General features: G+C 45.6%; 1 protein-coding gene across 2 annotated transcripts in view; it reads right to left on the bottom strand.

Annotated features, from left to right (window-relative positions):
- The window catches only part of PAPPA (pappalysin 1), a 180,632-nt gene that overhangs the window by 89,045 nt on the left and 64,320 nt on the right, over nucleotides 1–27,267 (bottom strand). For both annotated transcript variants that reach the window (XM_040083345.2, XM_040083346.2), the window contains exons 6-9: nucleotides 25,074–25,195; nucleotides 19,112–19,619; nucleotides 1,939–2,067; nucleotides 267–358 (exon numbers count right to left, since the gene is read on the bottom strand). In XM_040083345.2, the coding sequence (XP_039939279.1) occupies nucleotides 267–358; nucleotides 1,939–2,067; nucleotides 19,112–19,619; nucleotides 25,074–25,195 (851 nt within the window). The remainder of the gene's footprint in view (nucleotides 1–266; nucleotides 359–1,938; nucleotides 2,068–19,111; nucleotides 19,620–25,073; nucleotides 25,196–27,267) is intronic.

Raw genomic sequence — 27,267 nt, forward strand, 5'->3', positions numbered from 1 at the left:
ACTTCAATGGGCTTTGGATCAGTCCCACAATGGCTGACTTAGCCCTAAGTCCCGGGCTGTTTCAAAGCCAGCAGAACCAATTTCCCATCAAAATGACCAGAAGCTGGGAAGATATGTTCACCTTTCAAACCTACAAATTCCACCTTTTTTCTCTCTCCCATGACAACTCTTCAGCTGGAAATGCTGAAAGTACTGCTGTTTTTCCCCTTGTGCCCTGCACAGGGCAGTTGCCCACCGTGGGTGGAAGAGCTCTGAGCAGGACTTACCGATGCAATTAAAGGACAGCTCCTGCAGGCAGAACAGGGAACAGCCATCGCCGTTTATCTTGTTCATGTCATCACATTCTTCCCCCAGTTCTCTGCAGGCAGGGCACACACATGCAAAAAGCAGTCATTTGGCAAAGTACCTGATGGCAACCCCTCTGAAGAACCCCAAAGCCCTGGGTACAGCAGCTTTGTGTGCCCACCCCTAAAATGCCTCTCCCTTCCCCCTTGAGGGAAGACTTTCATCATTCCTGGTTCATAAGCTCGCCTGGCCAGTTCCCTCCTGCACATGTGGATACCACTTGCTGTTCTCTGATGAGGATATGAGCAACTTCCTTCATAGCTGGTGTGGCTGTAGCTCAGCAGGTGGGGAAAAAGAGAACAGGAATCTCAGAAACTCTTTGTATTAAATCTGGAAGGGCCAGACTGTGACCCCAGCATGGGAATAACAAGGCATAAAGCCTGGAGCTGGGCTGTTCCAGGTGGCAGAACTCGGAGGAGAGCAGTCAGCAGGGAGCAGGGGGGTGTTGGGGACGGAGCCCTGCCTCGCGCCAACCCGCACGGCTGCGGCAGCGTGTGGGGGCAAGAGTGGGAACCAGATGAGAAAGGGGCTGCCACAGCTGCTAGTGGGGCCACAACCAACCAAGCTGTGACACAGTCTGGTTCCTGCTCGCTCCTGAGGCAGCTCAGCTATTGTTTGACACTTGCTGCAAAGCCACAAGTGATGTTTGAGGAATGTGCAAACATAACAGTAGCAGAAAAGTTATGTAAAGCAAAATTAATCTGTCTTTCTCCACCTCTCTTTCCAGGATTGCCCTGGATTCATATGTTGTTTGATTGTTTTCTTTGCTTTCCTTGCCTGTTGGGCCTCTTCCTGCAAATATTTGCTGCCAGGTATATCATCTGACAGAGTTGTGCTGTGCGATTGCTGATCAGCATTATTTCAAGCAAATAATACTGGCTGGATTAAGCACTTGCTTGTTGTTACTTCCATAGTTTAAATAATTAAATTACCTAATGCCAGGAAGCTTTGAAGCAGCAGCCTTGAGGGCCAACATAGTAGAAGAATAAACTCTAACATAGTTGTGAAGGATTGTTTTACGTTTTCAGTGGCCTGGGGACTGGTGAGAGAGGGGAGCTGATTGAGAACATGCAGTTCCCAGCACTCTCCCTCAGAGGCCAAATCTATCACCTCCAAATGCATCCCAGCTCTGGTGGTCAGTCAAAAAAGGGGTTGCACCAGGAGCTTGGCCCCAGCACGTGGCAGGGTTTTACCCAGCTGCCACACACACGGGACAGCGCAGCTAAGGACAGCATCGAAGGCTGTGTGAGTTTTTCCAGCACCTGGTCTGTGTAGGAAATGTCACATGCATGTATAAAGATACAGATACACGGGCAAACAGCATAAACAGCACAGAGCGTCCTTGCCTATCGATCCTGCAGTCTGGACTCCATTATCTGTATCTCTGTCTGTATCTCCTGGTGCCAGGAGAGAAGGGCCTACGTTACAATTAAATGTCATCATACCAGTAATCATCAAGCACGTGAGCCATTATCTACAGATGAGAGCCAGCCTAACCTAAGGAGACATCAGAGGTCATCAATTCCTTCCTACTCTCAGATCCTGCCTGGGGAGATGTGCCCAGATTTATCAGTTTGCTCGCTCCAGACTTACATTTGGATAATCCCGTCTCCACAGTATCCACTCCCAGAGATGTAAACAAGCGTAGGGGAAGGCTCGCTCTCCTCCATCCCCGACACAACCACCACCTGGTATCTGTACGTGGTCCTGTCGCTCAGCTCCCTGCCAGACAAAAGGAAAGTCAGTCATTCATACAACAAAGGCAGCAGCAGCAGCAAAAGGCAGAGAAAGAGGGACTGGAGCAGGGTCTGGTAGCCAAAAAAGCAAGGTGTAGTTCAATCAGCTCCTCCCAGCATTCCTACCTTGTTTTGATGGGATTAATTTTTGGTTGGGTGTCGTTATTTCGTGAGCACAGTCAGCACTACCTTTGTCTATGCTTGAATTATGCACAACTCTGAAATAGGTGCAGCTCTTGACCACCTACCAGCTAAACCATTTCCTGATGCAAACCATGCATTTTGGTGAGTTGCTGCTTACGTCTGCACCCGCAGCAGAGATGGCACTGCACTGACACCATGGCAGTGCCAACCCTCACCGTGAGCAATGGGAAACACTGAGAGCATCACCAACAGCCAGCAGTGCTTCAACACCTGAGGAACCAGCCCTGTGCCACACTGTGTTCAGCCTTGGACACTTCTGCTCCACGTCAGCTACCAGCAAGTCTGTGCCACAGTTCATTTAAGGAATTTAAAATACCCTGTTATTCATTATTATTGTAAATGCTCATTATTTCCTGAGCAGATCTGAGCTCATTCCAAGTGCACCTGGAGCCAGTGGAAATGTGATGATTAGTGTAAGCTGAGGATGTTTCAGTGATGGACAAATAAGTTATCCACTTCACATATGGGCATTAAAACAGTAGAGTTACGAAGATGGTTTCTTCCAGAGCAAAAAATAGGATCCACACCACAGCACAGGATCAGGGTATTAGCATTGAAATATTCACAGAAATAATTAGCAAATTGTTACAAATTTATGCAAAGCCATAATTACCTAAAACCTGTTCATCTGTAAACGAGGAATAATATTTTTCATATGCAATATGGGAATAATATAAGCCTAATAAAAATGTTTAGCTCTTTCACATTGTCTTTTACACTATCAAGACTCAAAACTTTCCTCAAAGAAAGTCATTACAGTTGTCCTCATTGTGCCCATTTGTAAAGCCATGGAGTGGCCAAGGCAAAAATGATTTGCTCAAAGTCATCAATCAGGTTAATTGCAGAGCAGGAAAGGCAACCCAGCTCTTCCCTAACCCCGCCAGTCCTCTGCTCACCATGCTCACTTTGCCCCAATTACTGACAGCAATATACATGGCTTCTTGTCACAGGAACTTTTTCAAAAAGCACCTACTAATGAAGTCTGTACTACGAGGAGACAAAGCTACTATGGAGAGCAGCAAAGCCATTCAAGTGGATATCAATGAGTTACTGAGATCTTCAGGTTCGCAAAGTAAGTATCTCCTTACAACATTCATTAAATTAACAAGCATGACTTAAACTCCAATATCCCACATTATATTTTACAACAAAGCTGTTTCTCATTGATACTGTTCCTGCAAAATAACTGGCATCCAATGAATTGCACACCAACAGCACTGACTCTGTGGCTCCTGCTAGCTAAATCTGAGAGTTCATGTAGCACAAACAGTACCTTAATTCACCTACAGGCTGGGGAGATGTCTACCCAGATATTGGTAAGACTGTTTATTCAATCAAAGTGAAAAATTTCAAACTTCTACCCCTTCGGAATTGTTTAAAGTAACTGTTTTTCTGGGAAAAAAGAAAGAAAAAAAAAATTGCAGGAAGTAACTAAAGTGGCCAAACACACACTGTAGTAAAATAATGAGGCTTTTCCTCTAGATTTCACTCCCAGATAAATCCACTTACTAAGATGGGAGGTTTCTCATATATACTGATGAAATCAAAGCAGAACCAAGCTTTGATTATTAAAGAGCAGTTATTTCTCAAGTTCTGTCTCAAAACCATCTCAAAACCATTTGTAAAATATTTAAGATTAACAAGTACACTTGCAGAAATGTGGATTTTGTCACTGGGGATCTGCTAACCACAAAAAAAGATTCAGTTTTTTTGAAAATGGTAACAAATGAACAGTTGGGGCAGCTACAAAATAAATAAAGCCACGCTGCTTTCTGATTCACTGAGATTGCAGTCCTGAGTGAAAAAGAGGAGTTTGCAGATTCTGATTTTTGGTGTGATTTCCAAAAATACCTCCAGGGGATGAGGCAGGCTAGGACCAGTGAGCGTGCCTTGCACGTGGGTTTTACTGGAGCTAAGTATTTGTGTGCACACATGAGCAAAGGGACAACTGGAAAAGCTCACATTTGTTGGGAAGTTTGCAGAATACAATGGAGGAAAACCTCGAATCAAATCAAACACGAGAGAGAAGGTGGTGGTTATGGATTATGAGGCGGATGGAGATGAATGTGCACGTGGGTGAATAAGACAGAAAATTGGAAATGGAAGTTGTTAGGTGGGGAGAACTCTGGCCCATTTAAATGTATGGATTAAGAATGGAAGACTTTTTATGGGGAGAGGGCCCTTGTGGAGTACATTGGCTGCTGGCTTTGTGGCACTGGGCTGTGCTCTAACCCTGTCACCTGCTGCACATCAGGGAGGGGAGAAGTCCAACTGCAACCTGCTCAAAGGTGGAAAGCCCTTGAAGATTTGTGTTGTGACATGCAAAAGATGCTTCAAATTTAGTGACATACACACACACACACAAAAAGAAAAAGCTATTTCTTCTCCAAAAACAGGGTGAACAAATCTCTGCCTCCTTGCATATTATGACCACAGTCTGGTTCTCCTAACTCCTCTGCAGTTTGGGTAGAAAATGAGAGCTATTATTTATGCTCCTGATACCCCAATATCCTTGTCTTAGGTTAAAAAACAAAGAAAGAGAATACAAATGCCCTATCCTCATGCCAAATCCCCTTCTGAAGCTTCACAGTCTTCCCTGCAGTGGGGGACAGCAGGGGAGCCCCAGGGCGTGACATCCAGGGCAGCAGCAACAAACCAGCTGTGCCCAGAGGAGCTCAGAAATGGGATGTCTGCTCTTCAGCACCCCACAGGCAGAATTGGAGATGTGGATGGACTGGAGCATCAAGAAAACACCTTAGAAACTCAAAACTGAAGCCATCATGCTTTCAACTAACCCTGGCCTGACACAACGAGTGACAAAAAGCTGACTGAGCTGGATATGGCATTTCACGATTCAACAACTGGAACGTGAGACACTTATATCCTCCTGAACTGTTAAATGTGTCATATTGGCAGCCCCTGAGTTTTAGCATTCCTTCACAGTGCCCACATTTTGGAGAAATATAGCTGCTAAAGGGATGGTATGTGCAGTAATCCAGTCCCATAGTGAGGGAGGGAGGAATGCAAGAACAGGGAGGGGAAGGGTTTATTCCCTCTCTATATTTATAGGATACCAAGGTCGATAGTACAGACTGTATCTGGAGATGTCAGCAAGACAAGCTGTGCTCCAAGTGGTGATAAAAGTGTGATTTTTGGCCATTTATTTCCTCTCCCACCTTCCCTGGGAGCTGGTGGCACAGCGGCAGCAACGCGGGGCACTTTTGACTGCGCTGCGGAGCAGGACCCGGCGCACGGCGGCTCCCTAAGATGCTGCTTAAGGAAGTGAGAGAGAAGAACATCTTTAACATCAAGGACGTGAACAAACACTCTTCAAATGTATATCTATGGTCTTTTAATGACCTTTTCTAGAACTGAGTAAGCCGCATTGATCGCTGTAGCTTCCGCCTGTGGGGAGGCAGCCTTATTAAAAAGCAATGACTCAAGCCCTCTGCTTAGAGGGGGAATTAGGACGTGCCGTGTGAAATACCACGAGGGCAACTTTCCTGTCTGTTGTGGCAAGCGACGGATCCGGGGTCAGGAATACAGAACCCTTTAATTCTTTTCCTGTTTTTACTGGGGAGGCTGGGCAGTTGAGTTAATCTCGCTCTCTCTCCCTTCCCCAGGCGAGGGACCTCTGCTCTCTGTTTGTGTGTTCCTGGAAAACTTAACAGGAAAAGTTATACCTGTGGGAAGTTGGTTTTTTACTCAGACCAAGGTGGGTTTAAAGGATCATTGAATTTACAGAAGAAACACTCGTGCCCTTGAGTTCCAGCAGACCTGCAAGGGCTGACACTGCCCAAACCACATCTGTGCATGCTGTAGGGTTTCAGCATCTGAGGACACACTCGAGATGCAGTGAAAGCTTTGAGGGAAAACAAACATCCCATGCTTTGTTTCCTACTACCATGGCATATACGTTTTTCCTACTACAAATAACAGCAGGAGGGTTTCTTATACAGCAAAGGGTTGTTTCTAACAGAATTGAAAATATCCTTAAGGCTCAGCCCAGCTTCTGCCCTATGAAAAGACAAATGGTCAGACAGCAATGAAAGCAGAGAGTGTTCCTCTTATTTAAGGACAAGGCTTAAGCATCCCCAATTAAATTATGGCTGTCACAGCCAGTGTCGTGTGAAACAGGCAAATTCTACACCTGAAGTGCCCTCGTGAAGGAGCCATCTGTCTTTGACCTTAAACAGCCACCAAACACTTGAGACAAAAGATGATGTTTCCCTGCCATCTCTCTGCAGCCCAGAATGAGCCCTGGTGTGCCGGTGACAGCCCTGTTTCCCTCTAACACTGTCACCTTTGCTCCTCTTCTCTAGCAAGGAAGCCTTGCCGAGCAAAACAGGAAATCTGCTGGCAGCAAACAGCATCAACCCCACATCTTCCCTCACAGCAATTCTTTAGATCAGCGGCCAGGGTGGACTGAATTACAACCACAAAGAGAAGAGCTGAAGATCTACACCATCCCTTGTCCTGTCAGATGCAGCCTGGAGCTGTCCAGTCTGTCCCCACAGGCTGCTCACAGCCTCTGGAAGTTCCAGAGGTGCTGAATTACCCCAAATATTCACTAACACCATGGTGTTCACAGGTTTTGCTATCCTCAGGTGCTCCAAAAAGCGACTGATAAAGAGTAAGCCAGGGGGATGAGGTCACTTTAGGACAACCCAAATGGATCTGCTCCCCAACTTCCATCCTTTTCCCTTCATTGCCATTGACTGCACAAATACAACTTCTTTCTTCTTCTCTTCTCTCACACGCGCTCCCCCTCGCTCTGCCTTTTTTTAATAAAAATGGCATGAGAAGCATGGCAGAAGATAATGAAGAGAATTCCTGCCTGGCTCTGCAGTCGGGAGAGAGGAGGGGCGGGATGCTGTAAACACATGAAGGACGTCAGAATCCCGAGCTCTTGCGCCGGGCTGTTATTTCAGCTGTGGTCAGAGCTCTCCCTGTTTGGATAAGCCCAGCAACATGGCAGGTGCAAAGGCCTCAAAAGAACTCTCCTGCCTCTCTCTCAGATACTGAGCTGACTCAGAAGACACAAATGCCAAGGAAACAGTTTTGGAGAGGCTTTTCTCTCTATCTCTCTCTCTCTCTGAGGAGAGAGAGGTGCCAACAGGGGCCACAGGCTTGCTCTGCGCCCTCCAGCTTTTTTATGATTTGTTTGCAAGCAGAGGAAAACAGGGTAGTTGGAGTACAAAATGATCACTCAGGGGCTGGATAGGAGACTGGGGACTCTATGGTGGATTTCTGCTCCCAAATTCAACTCAAACCAGAACTGGGTGTTTCCAAGGAAGAACGATGGAGCAGCCAACAGCCTGAACAGATAATCTCAGCTGAACACTCGGTGGGTACATTCTGTACCAGCAGGACTCTGTGCTTTCTGAAACCCAGTCCCAGCTTTTCCTTCTGACTGTGTCAGAAAATTTAACTAACACTTAAACCAGCCACCTTACCCTCTTACGCAATAACCCACAGGTTTGGGACTGAAGTCAGAGGTTAAAGGATCCAAGGTATTAGAAAAGGAAAATATCCTTTGATCCTTGGAACATTGCTAGGAACCAAAGCCACCACCAACTCTCATAATCACCACAAATCCAAACCAGGCAATTTGTCTGCAGCTCTGCTCTCACTTACAATGCTGTCTCAACTCAGCAAAACACTGCAGGTTTCAACCACTGCAATTCAGCTGCTCGTCTGTCCCTCTGAGGTGCATTTGCAGCTCCATGCCTGCACAAGATGCTCTGGGGCAGGATTACATGTCTGTCTGTAGCACCTCTGCTCTGAAACACAGGTCCTGTTTAGGACCTTAAACACATTTGATTTTGAACTTTTTTTTTTTTTTTTTTTTTAAACACATACTCCTCTCCTCTGTCTTTCATGCAAGGACCATTAAGTTTTGTAAGCAGAGAACCTACAGACATATATGCAACTGATTAACTCCTGAAGACTTTGATATAATCAATCCTCCAAGCATTTGCCCTGCTGCCAGTTTAAAACACAGTAGCATATTTAATAAAAAAACCAAAGTTTGCAGCCAAGGCCTTAAAGATAATTCTGAACAAAACAAAACACAAACAAAAAAACTACAAACAAACAAAAAACAAAGAAAATAAATTGTCAAGAGACAATTTTCTCCTCTCATGTTTAACAACAACAAAAATATGAATTTTTAAGGTGGCCGGTATGAATGGACAATCTCGCTGAGATTAGGTTACAAATCCTGGGATAAAGTAAATCCTTGAGGCCCTGGGACTCACACGGGTGTTTGCACAAGACAGGCAATTTCACGGCAGCACACAGGTTAAGTGTCAGAGCACCTGGTTGCTATTAGAAGCAGGGAAGGAAGGGAAAAAAATCCGTAGTGTTTTCTTCTTCACTGCCGCACTCAGACCCTGAGTGAGGTGAGAGCACTTCTCAGCGTGAGGCTCAGATGTGGACACCACTGGAGGGGAGACCAGTGTGGTTCAGCTGAGGAAGGAAGGACGGGGGCACACGAAAACCCTATTTCCAGCTGGCAGAAGGCAGCAGCTCTCCGTTGATTTTAAGGGAATGACGCCGGTATCCTCCACCTGAGGACAGTGCTCCGGTGTCCCGGTGCAGCAGGGAGAAAACAGCGATGCAGCCAGCAGGCAGGCTGGGACAGGACAGCTGCTGTCGAGGCCATCACTGTCCCTGAGGAAGCTGTGCCTGTTGCATCGTGCCTCTCCGTGAGCGCTGCCTGGGGTCTGACACCCACGAACACGTCCCGGCTGTGACGCGGGCTGTGCGTGCGGGGCCGCCAGCGCCCGCCTGGTTACACCGCGGGGTAGGAGGAGTGCCTGATGCACACCCTGCCCACCACAGCCTGGGAGCAAACAGCCACCCCTCACCTTCTGCATCATCACTGGGACGGCGAGCACTTCAGCTGCTGCCCTCAGCCCTGTGCCAGTCCGTCCGGTTTGGGCAGAAATCTTCCCAGTTTAGGGTGGTCAGCTTGGCAGAATAATCTTCTTCATCTTCTCTGAATCCAGACCTGACTTCTTGGATTTATTTTCAACAGGCCTGAGCTAAGACCTGATTTTCAGAACTCAGTACCCTCCTGTTTCCCTGTAATCCCACCAAAATGAACAGAGCCATGGGAGCTAACACTCGCAGTGTCTGATCCGAAGGCTCCTGGAGCCAGTGGAAGTTATTTTGTGCATTTTCAGTAGAGCTTAGATTGGGCCCCGAGTGAACACAGATGTTTGCAGTATTCTCTGGTTTCACATCCCCCATCCCACCTCACCAAGGCCTGTTTTGGGGGGTCCAGGCAGGAGGAAGTAGGGATAACAGACAGGGATGTGCTGTCACACCAAGAGCAGAGCACAGACATGGGTGAGGAGATGAGGCAACTCTTCCAGAGGAACATTTTGTCATTTCCCTGCTCAGGGGTTCTGTGTTTTGCCTTAAGCTGCTGCAGATTATGAGAAATCCTACTGGCTGGTCTCCAGTGGGATCTCTAATGGTTTAATAACTGAACATTACTGAACACACTTCCACTAGCCTCTTCCTAAAATCCCATCATGAGCCAATTTCCTCTATTGTCATTACATTTGCAACTGGTCTTACAGTTTAAAAAAAAAATAAAAAAAAATCCTGTACCACTGTGAATAAATGATCTGGTTTACTGCACTGGGCTTTCAGGGACTGATAATTTGGGGTATCAAATTCCAGGCACCATCTCTGAGGTACAATTTGAAAAGAAGACGGAGCTTTCTTTCCACCTTGCTCTTATGGCAAGAGTGCCAGGAAAATGTTGGGATATCAGCACAGAGATGCCCAATGTCACCATTGATTTAAGGAGATCCTGACCCAAAAGACTCAGAGAATTTGGGTGAAACAATCAAAGGATGGGTTCCTTGGGCCTGCAGCAGGATCAGCAGGTTGTTTGGCATGCAGTGATACATCTAAAATAATGGAATTCCAGAACGGTTTCGGTTGGAAGGGACCTTAAAACTCGTCTGATTTCAACCCTTCCACTAGACCAGATTGCTCAGGGCCCTGTCCAACATAGCCTGGACACACTTTTGTCTTGTCTGTCACCAGACCCCACAAGATACAAAGGACAACACAGGTATTTCAGTCTGACTGCAGCATTCTTTCCAAATCCTTGCCTGCCTGAATGTAGATTCAAATTTAACAGAGACTTGGAATGCATTTCCTAGGAAAATATATTAAAATAAAATGCCCAGGAAATGATCAGGCCAAGAGTTCAACAAAAGTAGCTGAGAAAAGCTGTACTGGCTGACTGATAAAAAGGTAGGTAACACATTTCTGCTACTTCTGCGGTATTTGAGGCTCACTCCAAGTTTTACAAGAGAGTTATTTTTGAATTGTTGCATAACACATGTCTGCCCAATATTTCTTTCCTCAATCAAGCAAAGAAAATGCATTTGTTATTCCTGGGAGATTTCTGGTGCTTATCTTATTTAGAGCCCAAAATAAAGATGCACACAAGAAGGCAAACATCAGAGAGAAGTTATTATCCATGAGATAATGCACAGCCTAATTTACCACATATCTGAGTCTGTTTCACCTGCAATAAATTATTTTGCCCAGCAGGAAAAGTCCTGTTTGACCTTCTATTTTTTCTTTTTTTCTTTTTTTCTTTTTTTCTTTTTTTCTTTTTTTCTTTTTTTCTTTTTCTCCCACAGCTGAAAACTCTACTACTACTTCTAGGTCATGAGTTCAAATTCCACCCTGGCTGGGAGTGATTAAATATATCAATTTCTAATCGCATCTATTTGGATAATAATAGGACAGCTGTTAATGTTCACTTTTTTAGGGACACTTGGACATGGCTAAGTTGTAGTCTACAGGTTGATCTCTCTCTGCAGCCTCTGGGTATTGCCCAAGAGGTACTTTGGAGATGGGAATCCAATGTAGCAGCCAGCCTTGGGGAGTCCCTGGCTGGAGCAGGGCTGATCCCAAAGCCAAGTGTCACTCCCTGGATGGGGCAGTCCCTCTTTCCTGAAATATTTTATTTAGGAGTGGCAGCTGTGGGGCATTCAGTGCAATCCCATCCTTCAAAGATAGACCCAGGCTGAAAAATTCCTCTGGGCTGCCTTGCCTTGGGATCACAAACCCATAAAGATATCAACCCGCCCTTACTACCTTTATTCTTGCATCATGCGCAGCTGAGCCAGAACAGGAGCTACGGATTCTGTCAAGTGCCAGCTTTAGTTACAGCATTACATAAGAAACCGCAACAGCGAGGAACCACAAATCTATCACCACAGCTGGCACCAAGCGGCCTCCCTGCACAGGCTTAGCGGAAAAGCTGCCTCTTGAATGGGCAAAGAGTGTCAAATTGTTCTTTCTCCTCTCCAGGGCAGGGTTAAGGCAATTTGGCAGAGGGCGGCAAGGGAAAAAATTGCTCTACCTGCTCCGTGTGTGAGGTCAGGAAGCAGGTTTTCTTCTTTTGCAAAGATAACCTGGCACCTTTAATGAAGAAAGCAGGGAAGAAGGAAAGCCATCAGAATGTGGCTTCCAGCTGTCAAATCGCATCAGCCTAGTGGAGATACATCACCCCTGAGAGCAGCAGCACCATCGGCCCCCAGCACTTCATTGGGAGCTCTTTGGTGAAGGCACTCCGTATTTCCTCTGTGAAACACCCAGCACGCTACTGGCAGCTCTAAATAATAACAACCACTGCCTCGGGATTTATCAGCACGGCATGTGAAGGAGAGAGGTGGGAACAGGAGATGGAATAGAAGCAGTTTTCATCTTTTTTTCCTCTTCCTGGCTCGCTGAGCCCTCAGTGCAGAGCAGGGCTGTGTGCTCCCACCTGGCACAGGGAGCAGTGTCAGTCACCCCTGTGCCTCCCTGCCCAGACCTGTGCAAGCCACAGGTGAGGCCCCACCGCTGGGAAAGGAAAGAATTTCCCCAGTGGAGTTGCTGCTGGGCGGAGGAGTCTCCTTGCCACAGCACATCACCTCTGCTAGGGTCAGGTGAAGCTATGACCAGTTTCCTGCTGCTGGGAGGGAAGGTGTGGGACAGGCGGTTGTCCCGTATTGTTCTGTTCTTTCATCATGGGGGATTTCCCGGTTCATTAAGCAGGAACAGAGCAATCTGTGCTGGCTGCATGAGGAAGGAGCTGATGACACAGCCAAGGCCAGGCATGGCCTCAGAGCAGCACAGGGACAATGCCAGCCTCTGGCTGAGCACCAGGACTGCTGCACTGTCCTGCACCAGCTGCGTATCAAACATCACAGCTTTGCCAAAACTGACCACAGGCAGCTCCAACACACTCAAAACTCCTCACTGACAAGACTTTTATACGGTGACAGCACAGCCACTACTCCTGCTGGGAAAATAGGATCTGCAAGGGAAAAACGAAACATTTACTCCTTAACAAAAGGACTCTGGATGAATAACTAGGCAAGTTCTTGAACCTGAAAACAGAAATTACAGGGGTAAGAGAAACCTGGTGGGACAGAAGGGTGTTTGCTTCTTGGGGAAGGTCAAAATAGTTTTGTCCATGGAAAGCTAACGTAGAAAGCTAACGATAGGGAAGCTCTTGGAAATGAACAAGAAAGTGTGAATAAGAGTAAATCTGTTCCTGCTGAAGCTTGGTAAAAGTGTTTCTGCTGGAGAGGAGCTGTACAACGTATATGGATTTAGCCAGGGATCTCTAACCTATTACTAAAGAAAAAATTATATGGAGAATTGTGAAATTATGGGAAAGAAACCTCATAGCTGGAGACTAGCGAAAAATGTTTTCAATAACAGCAGTTTCCTGGTAGTACATGATGTGAGAGTGGGCATTAAATACTCAGTGACTCAACAACAGACATGCTGCTTTTCATTTACATCTAGTAGCAGTAATAGGTTGGATAGAAGGAGAAATTTGAATGAAAATGGATTTCTTTTTTTCATTCAGTTATCACTTTGAGGCTGACTAACAAACATTTCCGGGGGGGGGGGGGGGAAATCAGAAACCCAAAAGGTCAAGTATCCAGAGACAGAACTGATAAATAGGCTCACTCAATGCAGAGAAAGATGGAGTTATAATGCAGAAATTAATAACTTGCAGGTTTGGATGTCTTGAAATGATCCATATGTTGATACAAGATGTTAGCATGTTAGGACCTGGAAAGTTTGAATAAATTGGGAACTCCTTATTGCAAGTTAAAGGGGAAGGAAGCATTTAATTAACTGGAAAGTCAGGCTGGATGGAGCTCTGAGCAGCCTGGTCTAGTGAAAGGTGTCCCTGTCCATGGCAGGGGGTTGGAATGAGAGGATCTTCAAGGTCACTTTCAACATAAACCATTTCATATCTCTATGATTGTATGATTTATTCAATTGCAAGGCAACTATGCACCATCAGGAGGATGAAAAAGCACAGGAGGTCCTTGCACACATCAAGGCAAGGCATTTCCAGGGTCTGGAAGCTGGGTAGGTGTTCGTGCAAAGGGACAGCTGGAATGCCATCTACAGTTCTAAAGTCAGCTGGGAATCCAGATGTGTAGCACGCCAGTATCACATGGACAACCTTGCAGATAAATCTGGGCTTGCAAAATGTTTTCTTAATATTTCAGTCCTATCTCAGATACTCCCCAGTATTTCCTGGCATATTGAGAGAGGTTTGGCATAGTAACTGTGGAGGAAGGATGAGCAGAAGATGGGTGATAATGTGGGCTTCATCTTTTGGTGTCGGGAGAAAAACCACCCAGTGATCTGTATCTTGTTTGGGTGGAAATATGGTGTTAATTATCTTCATGACAGATAGATTTGGCAATTCATTTCAGCTGCTTTAGATCATACATTCCTCTGGCTGGTAGGCCTCCAGAAAACAGAGAAATAGATCTTTGAGGTGAAGGAAGGAATGTCATAATAAGGACAGATGTCTGTGAAGTTTAAGTGTTGCGCTCTGCAGGGACTTGGGTTTAGATATCATCAGTGTGATATTCATAATTTCCCAGTCTATTCATCAGGGCCAGGGTCATATAAATGCACTCTTCTTCTTGAGTTCAGAGACTAAAAGGCACACCAGTAAGTGGCTGTAAGGACTGCCTGCTCATTGTGCATCAATAAGGCAAATTTGGAAAAAAATGACTGTGTTGGATAAAGTAGAGGCCTAAAGCACGTGAACCACTGAGGACCCATAGCAATGAAACACTGAGGACCCACAAACAGTGCCACAGGAGCCCTCCAGCCACCTGCCATCCTGAGGGCAGCAACTTCTCTGTCATTCTGCAAGAACTCCAAGAAGCCAGAGTGAGATCTTAGTCCACCACCTTGAGGTGTTAAAACAGAGTGAAAACCCAAGAAATGACAGGGAGTTTACAAGTTCAGCACTGAATGGAAGTCTTGATTCTAACAACTTATTTAAAAATATAGTACTTGAGCAAGAACTGCTGGTTACACAGATGATGATCAGACCCCACCAAATATTATCAAGCAACATAAAAGGTTTAGCCATAGAATGTCAGTGCAAAATAGCCAAAATTGAGAAGAAAAACCTATTCCCTGTACAAGAAAATGCAAGCTCCTCTCAGTGTTTCTTTTTTGAAGTCTAAATGCGAGATTGCTATGTGTCAGCTCGGTACCAAAGCTCCGGTAGGAATGGCTCAGAATAACATATCACAGGACTGCAAACTTGCTTCTCAGCGAAACTCAACTCTGCAAACCCAAACCTTGTACCAGGGATTCGTGCTGAGATTCTTTCACAGGTTATTTTAGTCAATGCCTTTGTCTTGAAAAAACCCTACTGGTTAACACCACAAAGACAACCTGATCCAGTGCTGTCCACCACACTTTGAGGCTTCTTACAAAGTGTGTGTCGGAAAACTTGGGAAAATTTCCAGCTCTTTGAAACTTTTTCAGTTAATCTGACAACTTTCCAAAACCAACCTCAGCGTCTCTTGGCTTGGTGTGCCAGAGGAGAGCACGTAGGTCTTGTAAGCAGGCTCATCTCCTCATTGCTCACCCAATGGGATACTGGGAATGCCATGGGGAACACGGGCTGCTGACCCCAGACTGCCCTGGTGGGACTGACACCTAACAGAGAGCTCTGACTGCTCAGTGAGCTCTTAAATCAGCAATGATTACTCTCCAACACAGAAATGTGAGCGTAAAAAAAGCTCCAGTAACGGCGAAAAGCCACTATCTCAACTGCTATTGTGACCATGACACACAGTATTTCTAGAAAACAGCCTCTGATCATGTGCACAACCCACACTTTGGATTAAATTGTGAGCTGAGACTTTGAGACTTGCAGATGAAGCTCCTTCCTTATCAGTTGCTGTGGTGTGAAGACTCAGCAGTTCTATGCTGCACCTGGCCTGACCTCTTTTTTCACCCCCACTGATTTATTTAGCTTTCTGCTCTCCTCCTAGGTTCTGACTCTCATTTTGTATCCCAGATACCAGCAATTCTGGCTGATCACACTCAGTGTAATTGAGTGTATCTCGCCTGGTTTCTGTAAGGTCCAAGGATAAGGTCCTGGATAAGGTCCTGTCCCTCAGAAATTAATGTTTAAGCCTCAACTTGAGCCAAGAGCTGAGATTAAAATTCAGCTTGAGAACAGAAGGTCTGGCATTATTTTGCATTTCTTAATAAAATGTTTCCACTGTTCTAGTTATTTACTCTCCTCTGTGGAGCATCCAGTGCTGACTAGGCAAGGGCTATCCATTAAAGGCTGTCTCTCCTCTCAGCTTAAAAGGAAGTTCCCTCTCTCTGATGGAAAGAAGGTAGGAGAAAGAAGGTATTAATTTTTCTTTCAGCCTCACCACACCTGGGGAAAGGATCTTGCTCACAGATAACAGTGCAAGCAAATATTTTCTTTGGGAGAAAAAGAGAAAGTGAAGATGAAGGTCAGAGGAGGCAAGAGTAAAGATATGTGACTGCCTTCAAAATAGCCTTCCACAGAACATGAGGGGGTGTTGTTTTATTTAAAATGGAAAACATGCAAGGGCACCAAGGAGGGGCAACTGGCTTGGGGCTCACAGGGAGATAAAGGGGCTGCAAAGTCTGGCTGCACAAATACACTGAATTCCAGTGGTGCAGAATGAGGTAAACAGGGGAGAGAGACAGCATTTACCTCTACACACATTCCTAAGTAGAAACATGGCCCAGTGCCTCTGTCCCTGAATTCCGTTGTCATTTCCTTCCTGCTTGGGGAGTGCAAAGACTCTGGCTAGTGTTTGCACAAGGTTCCAATGGAAAATTCATATGGCTTTTGACTCTACCAGAAAACCATAACCCCATGCAGAGTTTGAAGGAGTTTGTTGTGTTTCAAGGTATGGCCCAGCAGCAGCAATCTCCCCATCACTAGGGGATACAGATCACTGCTGTGCCCAGATGATATGATAAAAAATTCATCTCACTTCTCAAAAGTTCAAACACATGCAAAAGTCTTGAACCACACAATCACAGAATGGTTTGGGTTGGAAAGGACCTTAAAGACCATCTTGCTCCAAACCCGCTGCCATGGGCAGGGAAACCTTCCACTATCCCAGGTTGCTCCAAGCTCCATCCAGCCTGGCCTTGGACACTTCCAGGCATCCAGGGGCAGCCAGAACTTCTCCGGGCACCCTGTGCCAGGGCTCCCCACCTTCATTGTAAATCAGCCAAAACAGCCTCAAAGCCAACCATGAGTGCTTAAGAATATGTGTATCTCCTCACCCAGTGACTAAAACTTCACTTCCCAAGTGTCCTGTCAGAGCTCACTGGCAGGATTTTCCCTGTACTCCCTGGTAAAAGAGAGAGGAAGTGAGCCCAGCCAGCCTGGAGGGTTTGGATGGGATTTGGTTGTGAGGTTGGCTGTGCAAACTTCCAGGAGCATCCATTTCTGTCCACTGATCACAGGTGGAGCCCAGAAAGACTAAATTAAATGTCCTGTCTGATTTTTAGCTGGCTGTGCAACGACCTGAGACATACAGACAGGGACAGTGCTGTTACCCAATGTGATTTAATCCATGACCCTCAGGAAAACGGTCATAAATTCCTGGCTACTGATTTAATTCTTAGAGCACTCCTTCACTTGAGCTAACTGTAAGCTAGAAGTGACCCACAAAATCATAATAAAAGATGAAGAAACAGAATTCAGAATGCAAGTTGTGTGTTGGGCTTCTCTTTTTTCTTTCACATTGTGTTATGAAGTCAAAACTGGACCTGTTTCTGTGGGAACTTGTGCTAAGGTATGCAAATATTTCAAACCAAACCAGTCCCATTTTCCAACGAGAGTGGGCTAGGTTTCAGGCAAAGATGCTTTCACAGCAAAATCTTGGGAAAATTCACCACTTTCCACATTTTCAATATGCCAATATCCATCCCATGCTAAGTGCCAGCAATTGTTTGAACAAGGCTACAACCCAAGAAAGCACTTAAACACATGCTTAACTTTCAGCACATGAGTAATCTTAGTGATGTCCTGGGTTTTGTTTTTAGATTCACTATTGTTAGTTACCTTAAATTTTTACATCTGTAGGGACAATTTGAATCTTCTGAGATGCATAATTGGGTCATGAAAAGGGGTGGTAGCTCATGATTACTGAATTGTTAATTAATCATTTTTATTCTATTTAAATATGCTTTAGAAGACCATAATGATGTATGCTTCCTTGATATTAGCTGTCCTAATTAGATCATCTTTTCTAAATTAGAGTGCAGTTTTCTTAGCAGGTTTCCTTTTATCTGGTATTCATTTTTCAAAAGAGCTTCTTGTTGCTCCCACAGACGAATGAATCATTTCCAGGGAATCATGTTATGCAAAAGATGTTTTTCTTCCGTTCAAATGCTTACAGATAGATCACGGATCCCCTCAAAATCAGTAAATATTTTGAAGTTGGACTTTACTCAACAGTAATACATCCCTTTATTATATGACTGCAACTGTATCTGGGATGAAACTCAGTTTCTACACCAAACTGGAGCATTTGCTATGTTTCCCATTTCAAAACAATCTCACACCACAACTTGGTTTAGTGGCCCACGAAAGCAGAAAATGGAAGTGAGTGAAACATATTTATACACCTGAACATGTATATTTCTTTGCACACTTTTTTTAGCTATTAATCTGTGCTCCAGCTCTGAAAGCCCTGTTCTCTCCTTCTCCACCCAAGCTTTCAAAAGATTCCCAAGGAAATTATGACCACGTTATTCCTCATTTAGGTTAGCTTAAACATTTAATTTATTATCTCTTAGGTAGATTGCATTATCCTTTCTACTTAAAGAAAGCCTGGATAGCACATCTCTGTACAGCCACCTGCCTAGAAATTTCTCAAAAACTCTCCATGAAATCTCAGGCTATCTCATTTGGGTTTAATGCTCCTGGTTTCAGTGACAACCTATGAGGACATCCTGTCTTGGTAATTCTTAGCATGTCTGTCTAGTTCAACATCTTAACAATCACTTCACAGAATCACAGAATCACAGAATGTGTAGGCTGGAAGAGACCTTCAAGATCATCAAGTCCAACCCAGCCCTAACACCTCAACTAGATCATGGCATCGAGTGCCACATCCAGTCTTTTTTTAAACACGTCTAGGGATGGTGACTCCACCACCTTCCCAGGCAGACTATTCCAGTACCTTATCACTCTTTCCATGAAAAACTTTTTCCTAATGTCCAACCTATATTTCCCTTGGTGCAGCTTGAGACTGTGTTCTCTCCTTCTGTCAGCTGCTACCTGGAGAAAGAGACCAACCCCAGCTATCTAAAAACACCCTTCAGGAAGTTGCAGAGAGTGATAAGGTCACCTCTGAGTCTCCTTTTCTCACTTGTACTACTGGAAATTAGAAGGATGAGAAGAACAGGCCATTGTTTTGATCTACCCAGCTCTCTGGAAAGCAGCTACTTACGTGTCAACAAATCTCCTGCTGAGGTTTGAGATGACCGCTGGAGATCCAGACTGGAAAGGGGGTTCCCGGACCACTTTGTACTGGATGGGTTTGCAGCCCGAGCACAGGGTGCTGTGGGGGACAGAGCTCAGCATGGCAGCGTCGATTTCCAGGTGCTCGTCCAAGGTGTAGATCTGGATCCCATACACCTCCTCTCCCACCTGTCCCACATCCAGCTTTATGGTCAGTGGGATGTCACAGAAGACGTTCTGCGGCCCGAGCGAGATGTTCTTCCCGCTGACGGTGAGCAGCTTGATGTCATTCACTGCTCCACTGGAGTCCCAGTCCGGGGAAACGAACGTCACCCAGACCGTGAGAGACTCCGGAGTCAGGGGATAGCGAAATTCCAGCTGCAGGTAGCAGCCCTGGGGCTCGGGGCAGGCTGGGGGCACCGTGTGTTGGTTGACGGCCGAATTGGGGCTCCACGTCCTGACACTGGATTTACAGGGCTGCTCAACGTCGGGGTGCCCTGGAAAGGAAGAAGGAAGCAAAGAGAAGGCACAGGAGAAGTTAGAGAACACGAGTTTTCATTGGCATCAGTTTAAAAGGCAGACTGGTGGCAGGAGAACGTATCTGTCCAGGAAACCAATTATTTACTTCATCAGAACAGGCATGGCCAGCATGGGGAGGAGGAACAGAGCACCAGTGTCTCCTGGCCAGGTGAGAGACACAAAGCCAGTTTAAGTGCCCAGCTGAACTGGACACCACACAACACATTCTGTGCCAGTGCAGCTGGGCCTGCATTTCCTATTTCTAGTGCTTTTCCCTGTGCCAAACAATGGTATTTTCTACTCCTTCCACTTGGTAATTTACCTGATAAACAGAGTCACTTTGCCTCCAGTTAAACTCCTACTTATTCCCTTGCCTCTCACTCGAAAATACAATCTTTTTCCCTTCAACAAAGAGAAGAAAAGAGCCTTTGTTTGTTCCAAGAAGCAGTTGTGCTGTTCAGGGGCAACTCCTGTGGCATTTACAGGCTGATCTAGCATGTTGTGCAAGGCCCTTTTTTTTTTGGAGGCACATGGAGCACAGGTCTGAGCCGACTCTCTGCTCTCGTTGTGATGAAACAACAGGCACTTGTGCTTTTACTTTTCTCACCGTTGGCTGTGTTCAACTACATGGGAGGTAGCACTAAAAAATAATGAAAGCCACAATGCTTGCTGGGTTCCCAAATACTATGGTAACATTACAATTTGGCGTGGAGTCATGGACTGCAAGATCCAGAGGGGTCAGATGGGTGGAACAGTTGGTAACAGAATCCAGTGAGAGCTATAAATTCCCTTTTCCTTCCCAAATAATCACACAAAAAGGGAGGCAAGCATGACAGAGAGAAGGCAAAGTACAGAAAAAGATATAAAGAGAGGTAATGAGAGGAGAGAAATGCAGAAGGCAGAGGGGGGAAAAAAGGAAGCACAGCTGTTTGCAACTGAGGAAAAAAGCAACGTAAACAACTGGGCATACGTGGACAAACAGGACATCACTACTAATTTAAAGAGAAAAGGGTAACGTGTGAAGGTTATTCTGATTGTCTGTGATTCAATGAAGTGTTAGAAATGTGCCTCTTTTGTCAAGGATAAACAGCTCAGGGAATTCTCCCGTTCATACCAAATGAACCCAGATGCAGAATAAATTTCCTGGCAGCCTTCCTGTGATTCAACACCATCATCCTGCAGATGCCCAACTTTTCATGCTACTCCCTCACCTCCCGTATCCCAGAGCCCTTCTCTCCTCTTCACGCGGCACAGGGAATGCCACTAAGATCAGCACCTGGAGAGACCACAGCAGTGATACATTTTGAAGAAAGCCAGAGGTCCATTTGACACGCTCGAGTTTCCCCCCTGGCAAGTGCGCGAGCGCTGTGGATAATCCCTGCGAGCAGCAATACCCCATTCAGCTCACGTTATCTCACCCTCATCGCCGGCTGGGTGTGCTTGGCTGAGCCCTCTAACGACTTTCTCGGACCCACAGCCAACTCCTGACTGCAGCCCTAAGGTCTTTTTTAACTCCAGTATCTCAGAGGGCTTTGGAAAGATGTGTGAATTTTACCACTGCCCTCTCACAGAAAGGAAAATGGAGCTAATGGCTCACAGCCCAGTACGTCCCCACCTGGGATCCTGCAAATTCACCTCTGTCAGTTCAAGGCCTCGGTAAGACTTAAATTCCAAACAAACCTACACGCTTTGGTAGATCAGTGTGTGATCCCTGGAGATGCATGAATTGGACTCAGCCTCCGGGGAGCTTAGCTTACCCCAAAACAGGTGGCAGAATGTAATCATTCATGAACTAAAAACCTCAGTGAAGCTGAGATAAAGAGATTCTTTCTTAAATACTATCCAACACCTAGACCTGTGCAAGGAAGATTCATTTAATTGTGGAAGAGGACAAAAACCTTATTTCATATAACTGGATTTCTAGAGATAGGTAAATACTCTGAAAATTACAAATATTTGTATGTAAAAAGAAATGGTGTAGAAGTTATTCTTCCCCTCTGCACTCAGGTTCTGAAAATCCTTTTGAGACTGATCAGACACAGAACAGCATCTCATGCAACATCACATCCTGCCTAACACAGGACAGGAATGTGAGCTTTGTGAGGATGAGCCAAACCCCACATCCTGGTTGGAGAACAGGGATGGCAGGTTAGGAGGGTGTCTTTTCCTAAAATGCTGCGCACTACTACAGCCTGGTGTGTCAATCCTTCAGTGTGCAGTTAAGTGCAGTGCCTGGGATGAATTCCCCAGCACAGCGACAGAGTCTCAGAGGCCATCTGGCATCAGGAGGCACTCAGGATATCACCCCTGCTGCAACTGCAACTCAGCTGCCACATTTCTTAGGTGGTCAAGACAAAGGAACCACCCAGTGGGACTCCAATGTCCAGCTGGGACAATTAAGATACAGAAGGAATTGCTCTTGAGGGAAATATTAAACCTAGGAAGGCACTAAACTCTATAGCAGCACAAGGCAGCAACATTTTTTATAATAATCTCACACTTCTCCCAGTCAGCAATAAGCCAGGCAGGAGGAACTGACTGATATATGCATATATTGCACAGCAAGCAAAGGTACTCACTGGGCTCGAGCCAAAATCACCTTTCTTGCATAAAACCCCCCTTTGACAGAGTTATGGAGGTGCTGTAAGGTTTGTTGATCTAGCTGGTGTAGCTGGTGAGAATCCAGGTAAGTTGGAGCTTTCTGGCTCTACGGTGAAGATAAAGAGTAAATCAGAACTGCCTGATCTCATGAGCCTTCCCACAGCCCCATAGCCCCTGCCAAGGAACAGGAAGCCTCTGGTGCAGGGGCCACAGCTGGCTGAGAAAGAGCCACGAGATGCCTCAGCCTGGGGGTTGGATCCCACCATGCTCAGGAATAAGCAGGGAATTAGGAAGGACACTGCCCACATCAGGGCTTTGCCACGGGCACAGCTCCCGCACTGCTGGTGCAGCTGCCTGGGGTAGGAGACCTCAGGAAAATGAGATCAGACCAACCAGAGCTGCTTCAGAGACAAGTGAGGAGTGTGGTTTTCTGCTCAGAAGCTGGATGAGTCCTACAGAACATTTTCCATGAGTGTCATCTCACATTTTAGAACAAGTTCATTTTGGCTGCGCTTGTGCCTCCTTTGTCTTCATTTTCCACGGACATTCAGGCAGCAGAGATTTACACCCCTGAACCCCTGCAGAAAGTGAATTTAAAGCTTGACAACTTGACTACTCACGGATAGACAATTAAAGAAGCCAGACAATGACCTAACTGCTATTTGTAACTCAGACCAAGTGCAAATAGGCAGAGGGCCTGAACGTCAGGGAGTGTGGTAGTGGAGACAGAAAATCATGGAGCAACCAACACCATCCACTCGGTGTATCTTCTACCCTGAAGTGGCAACCACTCATTAGTCCTGAGGACATGATTACCAAACTTCTGTTCCATAGCAATGGCACAAGAGCAACTAAATGAGACAGATAAGGATCAGGCTGCACCCTTCATAGCTAAGAACATGCAGGCACACACAGCAAGAAGAGGAAATTAAATGCAAAATGCTGCTGAGTAATAAATCTTAGAGTAGCTTAGTTTCTCTAGGAATGATGCCTCTGGCAAGATGTGTGAGATCTAGAAGTTTTCAAATCAAAGCTCAGTGGAGAAATTTTGATGGAACTGCATATTTCAATGGAATATGCAGTCCTTTCAAAATAAAAACACTTTGCAAAAATGGGTTTATTTGGCCAAAATTTTATCCTGGAAGAGAAAATGGCAACAATTTCCTAACACTATTGGAACACTCTGTTTTCACATTTTTGTGAGAAACCTTTTCACTTTTGCACCTTGAAACACTTTCCATTTTGATATTCAAAGTTGCTTTTGCCCTAGATTCTATACTAAAAGGGTATATTTTCAAATGTCATCATTTAACCAAAGTTCATGAGGAATTATACGAGCTAAACAAAACACTTTGGCCAGCCTCAAACACTTTTTGTTTTTAATTTTCCTTCATGGAGAAATTCAAAAGTTTCAAGTTTTGTTCCAAATGAAAACAGGTTTCAAAGTCTTGTAATCCTTGGCTAAGTGGAAATTCCACCTTCTACCCTGAACTACTGCTGTAAGTGATCCAAACTTTGCTAATGCTGTTTACTGGGTGATCCAGAGCTCTGCTTCCCAGGATGGAGCTTCCCTCCAAGGGCCAGGTGTGCTCTGAGCTGTGCCCAGCAGCCTTGGATGTCATAAAATCATGGAATGGTTTGCTTTGGAAGGAACCTTAAATCTCCCTTGGGCAGGGACACCTCTCAATATCCCAGGTTGCTCCAAGCCTCGTCCAACCTGGCCTTGGAGACACTTCCAGGAATGGGGAAGCCACAGCTGCTCTGGGCAACCTGCTCTAAATTTAGGGAGTGAGTTGGAGTGAAACACAACCTTTGCTGGGCCCCCAACCCTGGGACAGTGTGGGGCAGAGGACACTGACCACTGTCCCATCAAGCAGCACATGGGATGTGCTGACCTTAGGACAAGGGAGAGCTCCTGGGCGCCAGCCCAAATAATATTCCTTGCAGAATAACTCCCATTATGTGCTTTAGTCTCAGGACAAATAAACCCTTAACGTAAGGAGGTATTTGTATAATGAGTTTGCAAAATCCAGGTTGTCCTTGTGGCTCGGTGAGCTCAGCTGTGTGCTCACGGTGAGGCGTGGGCCTGGAGTGTGCTGCTCCGGAAGGAACAGCTCATGAGGCACAGGACGGAATTATACGCTGCTCTTTGCAAACCGTGATTTGGGGTGACTGACCTCTGCCTGGTACAGCCTTAAATATGCTCCACCACATACACCCAGGGACGTAACGGAAGGGACGTGTGGAGGAGAGTTAATGATGGAGATCTAATGGCACTGCACAACCAGCCCTGCAGACCATCGTCCCTCCAACAGGCTCCAGGAGAATGACTTGCAAAACACCCTGAACAAGAGGGTTTGACGTGGTCACCTGCACTCCTGCTGCAGAGAACTTGCCCAAAGGGCAGCCTCCTTCCAGCCTGGCTGCTGCTGCAGCCCACTGCTATTCACCACAAGGGAAGGCAGAACAAATCAGGCCCAGATAAATAACAACTCCTGGCTTCTGGAGTCAGAGTAGAGGGAGTAAACAGCTCCCCTGAGGAATTTGTCTGGCAGATGTGAATGGTCAGAATTTCTTGGCACCCTGCTGCTTTGTGAAATTCATGTTCTGCTCCTGGAATTCACTTAATTCATGGGCAGGGGCAGGACTCAGGGGCCAAAACACAGGTATTGGAGCTAGCGGCATTCCTTCAGGGCACGGTGTTCCTCTGCCCGCGTTACATGCAGGTTTAATCCATCACACCCAGATTCTCCCACTGTCTTTGTGGCTCTCCCTTTGCTCTGTCCCACCTCGTTTCCCACCAGGTGTTTGTCCCCATCCCTGTGACTCACCTTCTGCCTCCCGCGGGCTCCAGTGCCCCGAGGGATCGCAGGGCATGGGAGAAGAGGCGCTGAAGGCGTATTGCACCAGGACTCTTCCTTCTGCACACAGATCACACGCTGATCCCACTTCTCTAGGAGGCCAGGAAAACAGGAAAACACACCAACTTAGTAACAGCTGAATGAGCTGCTTATTCAACTATATTAAACGCAGTATGACTTAGAATTCAGGTCCACTTAACACTCTTTTCTCAATGCACAGACAAAAGTGCTTTCTGATGATGACCTACTGTAGATTTAAGTCAAGAGTCTGTGTAGAAAGAATTTCTGAACCCTCCATACAACACAAAATGACAGCAACCTGGGAAATCACATTCACCTATATTTCCCCCCCCCTTGCACTGGACCAAACCATCACAAAAGAAAACGTATCTTGCTTAGGGGTTAGAGCAGATAAATTTGCCTCAGGAGTCTGCAGATCTATTTCTGCTCCCACCATGGGTTTATTTATTGCTTGAAATCGTAATATCTTTAGGATTGTCCTACTAGCAAGATTGAATGAGCAGGGAAACTCAGTCAAACACCAATTCACAAACTGGTTGGGTTGGAAAGATCTTAAAGCTCATCTCGTTCTGCCATCTGTCACGGGCAGGGACACCTTCCACTATCTCAGAGTGCTCCAAGCTCCATCCAACCTGGCCTTGGACACTTCCAGGGATCCAGGGGCAACCACAGCTTCTCTGGGCACCCTGTGCCAGGGCCTGCCCACCCTCCCAGGGAGCAATTTCTTAATAACATCTGATACAAAACTACCCTCAGTCAGTTTGAATAGCTTTGTTAATACATTCACAAGGTCAGGGTTTAAGCTGATATGGGCTGGAGTAACTCTAACATCCTCCATAAAGTTAAGCTGATTTATATCAGCTGAGGATGCAATTCACAGAGTTTAGTCTTATGTTCCTTGAGGCCACGAATTTGGAACCCTGTATGACCCAAAGTACATGGTTATTTACCCCAGTAAGCTGCTTACTATTCAGAATTAATTGTTCTGCTTTAAGGAACACTTTCTGCTGAAATGGAAAGTTAAAAATTAATTATCCTAATGATCAAATGCACCTAGGAAAGGACAGAAGTTTTAGGCAAACAATTTGTGTGTAACACAGTTGTACTCTCTACACTACTCTAGTAAGAACAGCTTGAGTCAATTATTAAATAATTTATATCAATTATAATCAGCTATGCAAATTTTAACCATCATAACCACCATCAGGATTTATTTCAGCGCCGCTTTGAAGAGAGGACTGTGATCCTCAGGCAGAGGTTATTTGGGATGCTCAGTGTCTGAGCCACCCCTACAGAGACAGTAACTGGCTGAACTTGTGCAGTGCAGGAAGGGATGCACTTGCTGAGAACATCTGAAAAACACAACGTGGCACTGGGGTAGAACAAAGGAGACAAAGGTGGCCTCCTCTTCCTTTCATGGTCTGTAACAGTGGTGATGAAAAAATGTGGGCATGTTGTGAGTAACTTCTCTCCGTGTCTCACTTCACCCACCTGCACCCCTGGCGTGACACTGCCTCCCTACTTCATTTCTCAGCTGCCTATTTAGCAGAGGCTTAGGTGTCTGACTCAGCTTGCCTGAATAATGCATGCAAAAATGAAATTAAAAAAAAAAAAAAGCAAAACCAAACAAACAAAACCAACAAAACAAAACCAAACCAAACAAAACAAAAAAAGAAACCTGAATAAATGGTCCTAAGAAATCAAAATGTAGAATTATTGTTGTGCAGTTGCTCTTCTGACACTTCCACAAAGGGTCAGGATAGAAGTCCCTGCAATAATAATCTTTCAGTTTCTCTACAAAGAGACTCCTGCATTAGCACTTGGTCCTGGATGAGGAGAGGGCTCTGAAAGCCAAGTTTCCACAATTAGGACTGCTTTTTTACTCAAATTAGCAACTATACAATTTCATCACAGGCTGCCATGGTGGAAAAAAAGTGTAGGCTTATGGACAAACATTTCCTTTTACCAGTGAGGACTTGGAGGTAAGAGAGAAATCACAAGGAGCATCATGTGGGAAAGGCTATGAGCAAACTTTCTCTTTTTACTTTTCCAGTTTGGGAGCCAAACTCAATCCTGATGTAACTCCACTGGCTGAAAGAACTTACACAGGGGATGACTCCTGGGTTAAAGTTTTTGGTCTGCA

This window comes from Hirundo rustica, chromosome 20 (assembly GCF_015227805.2).
Source record: "Hirundo rustica isolate bHirRus1 chromosome 20, bHirRus1.pri.v3, whole genome shotgun sequence".
NCBI lineage: Eukaryota > Metazoa > Chordata > Aves > Passeriformes > Hirundinidae > Hirundo > Hirundo rustica.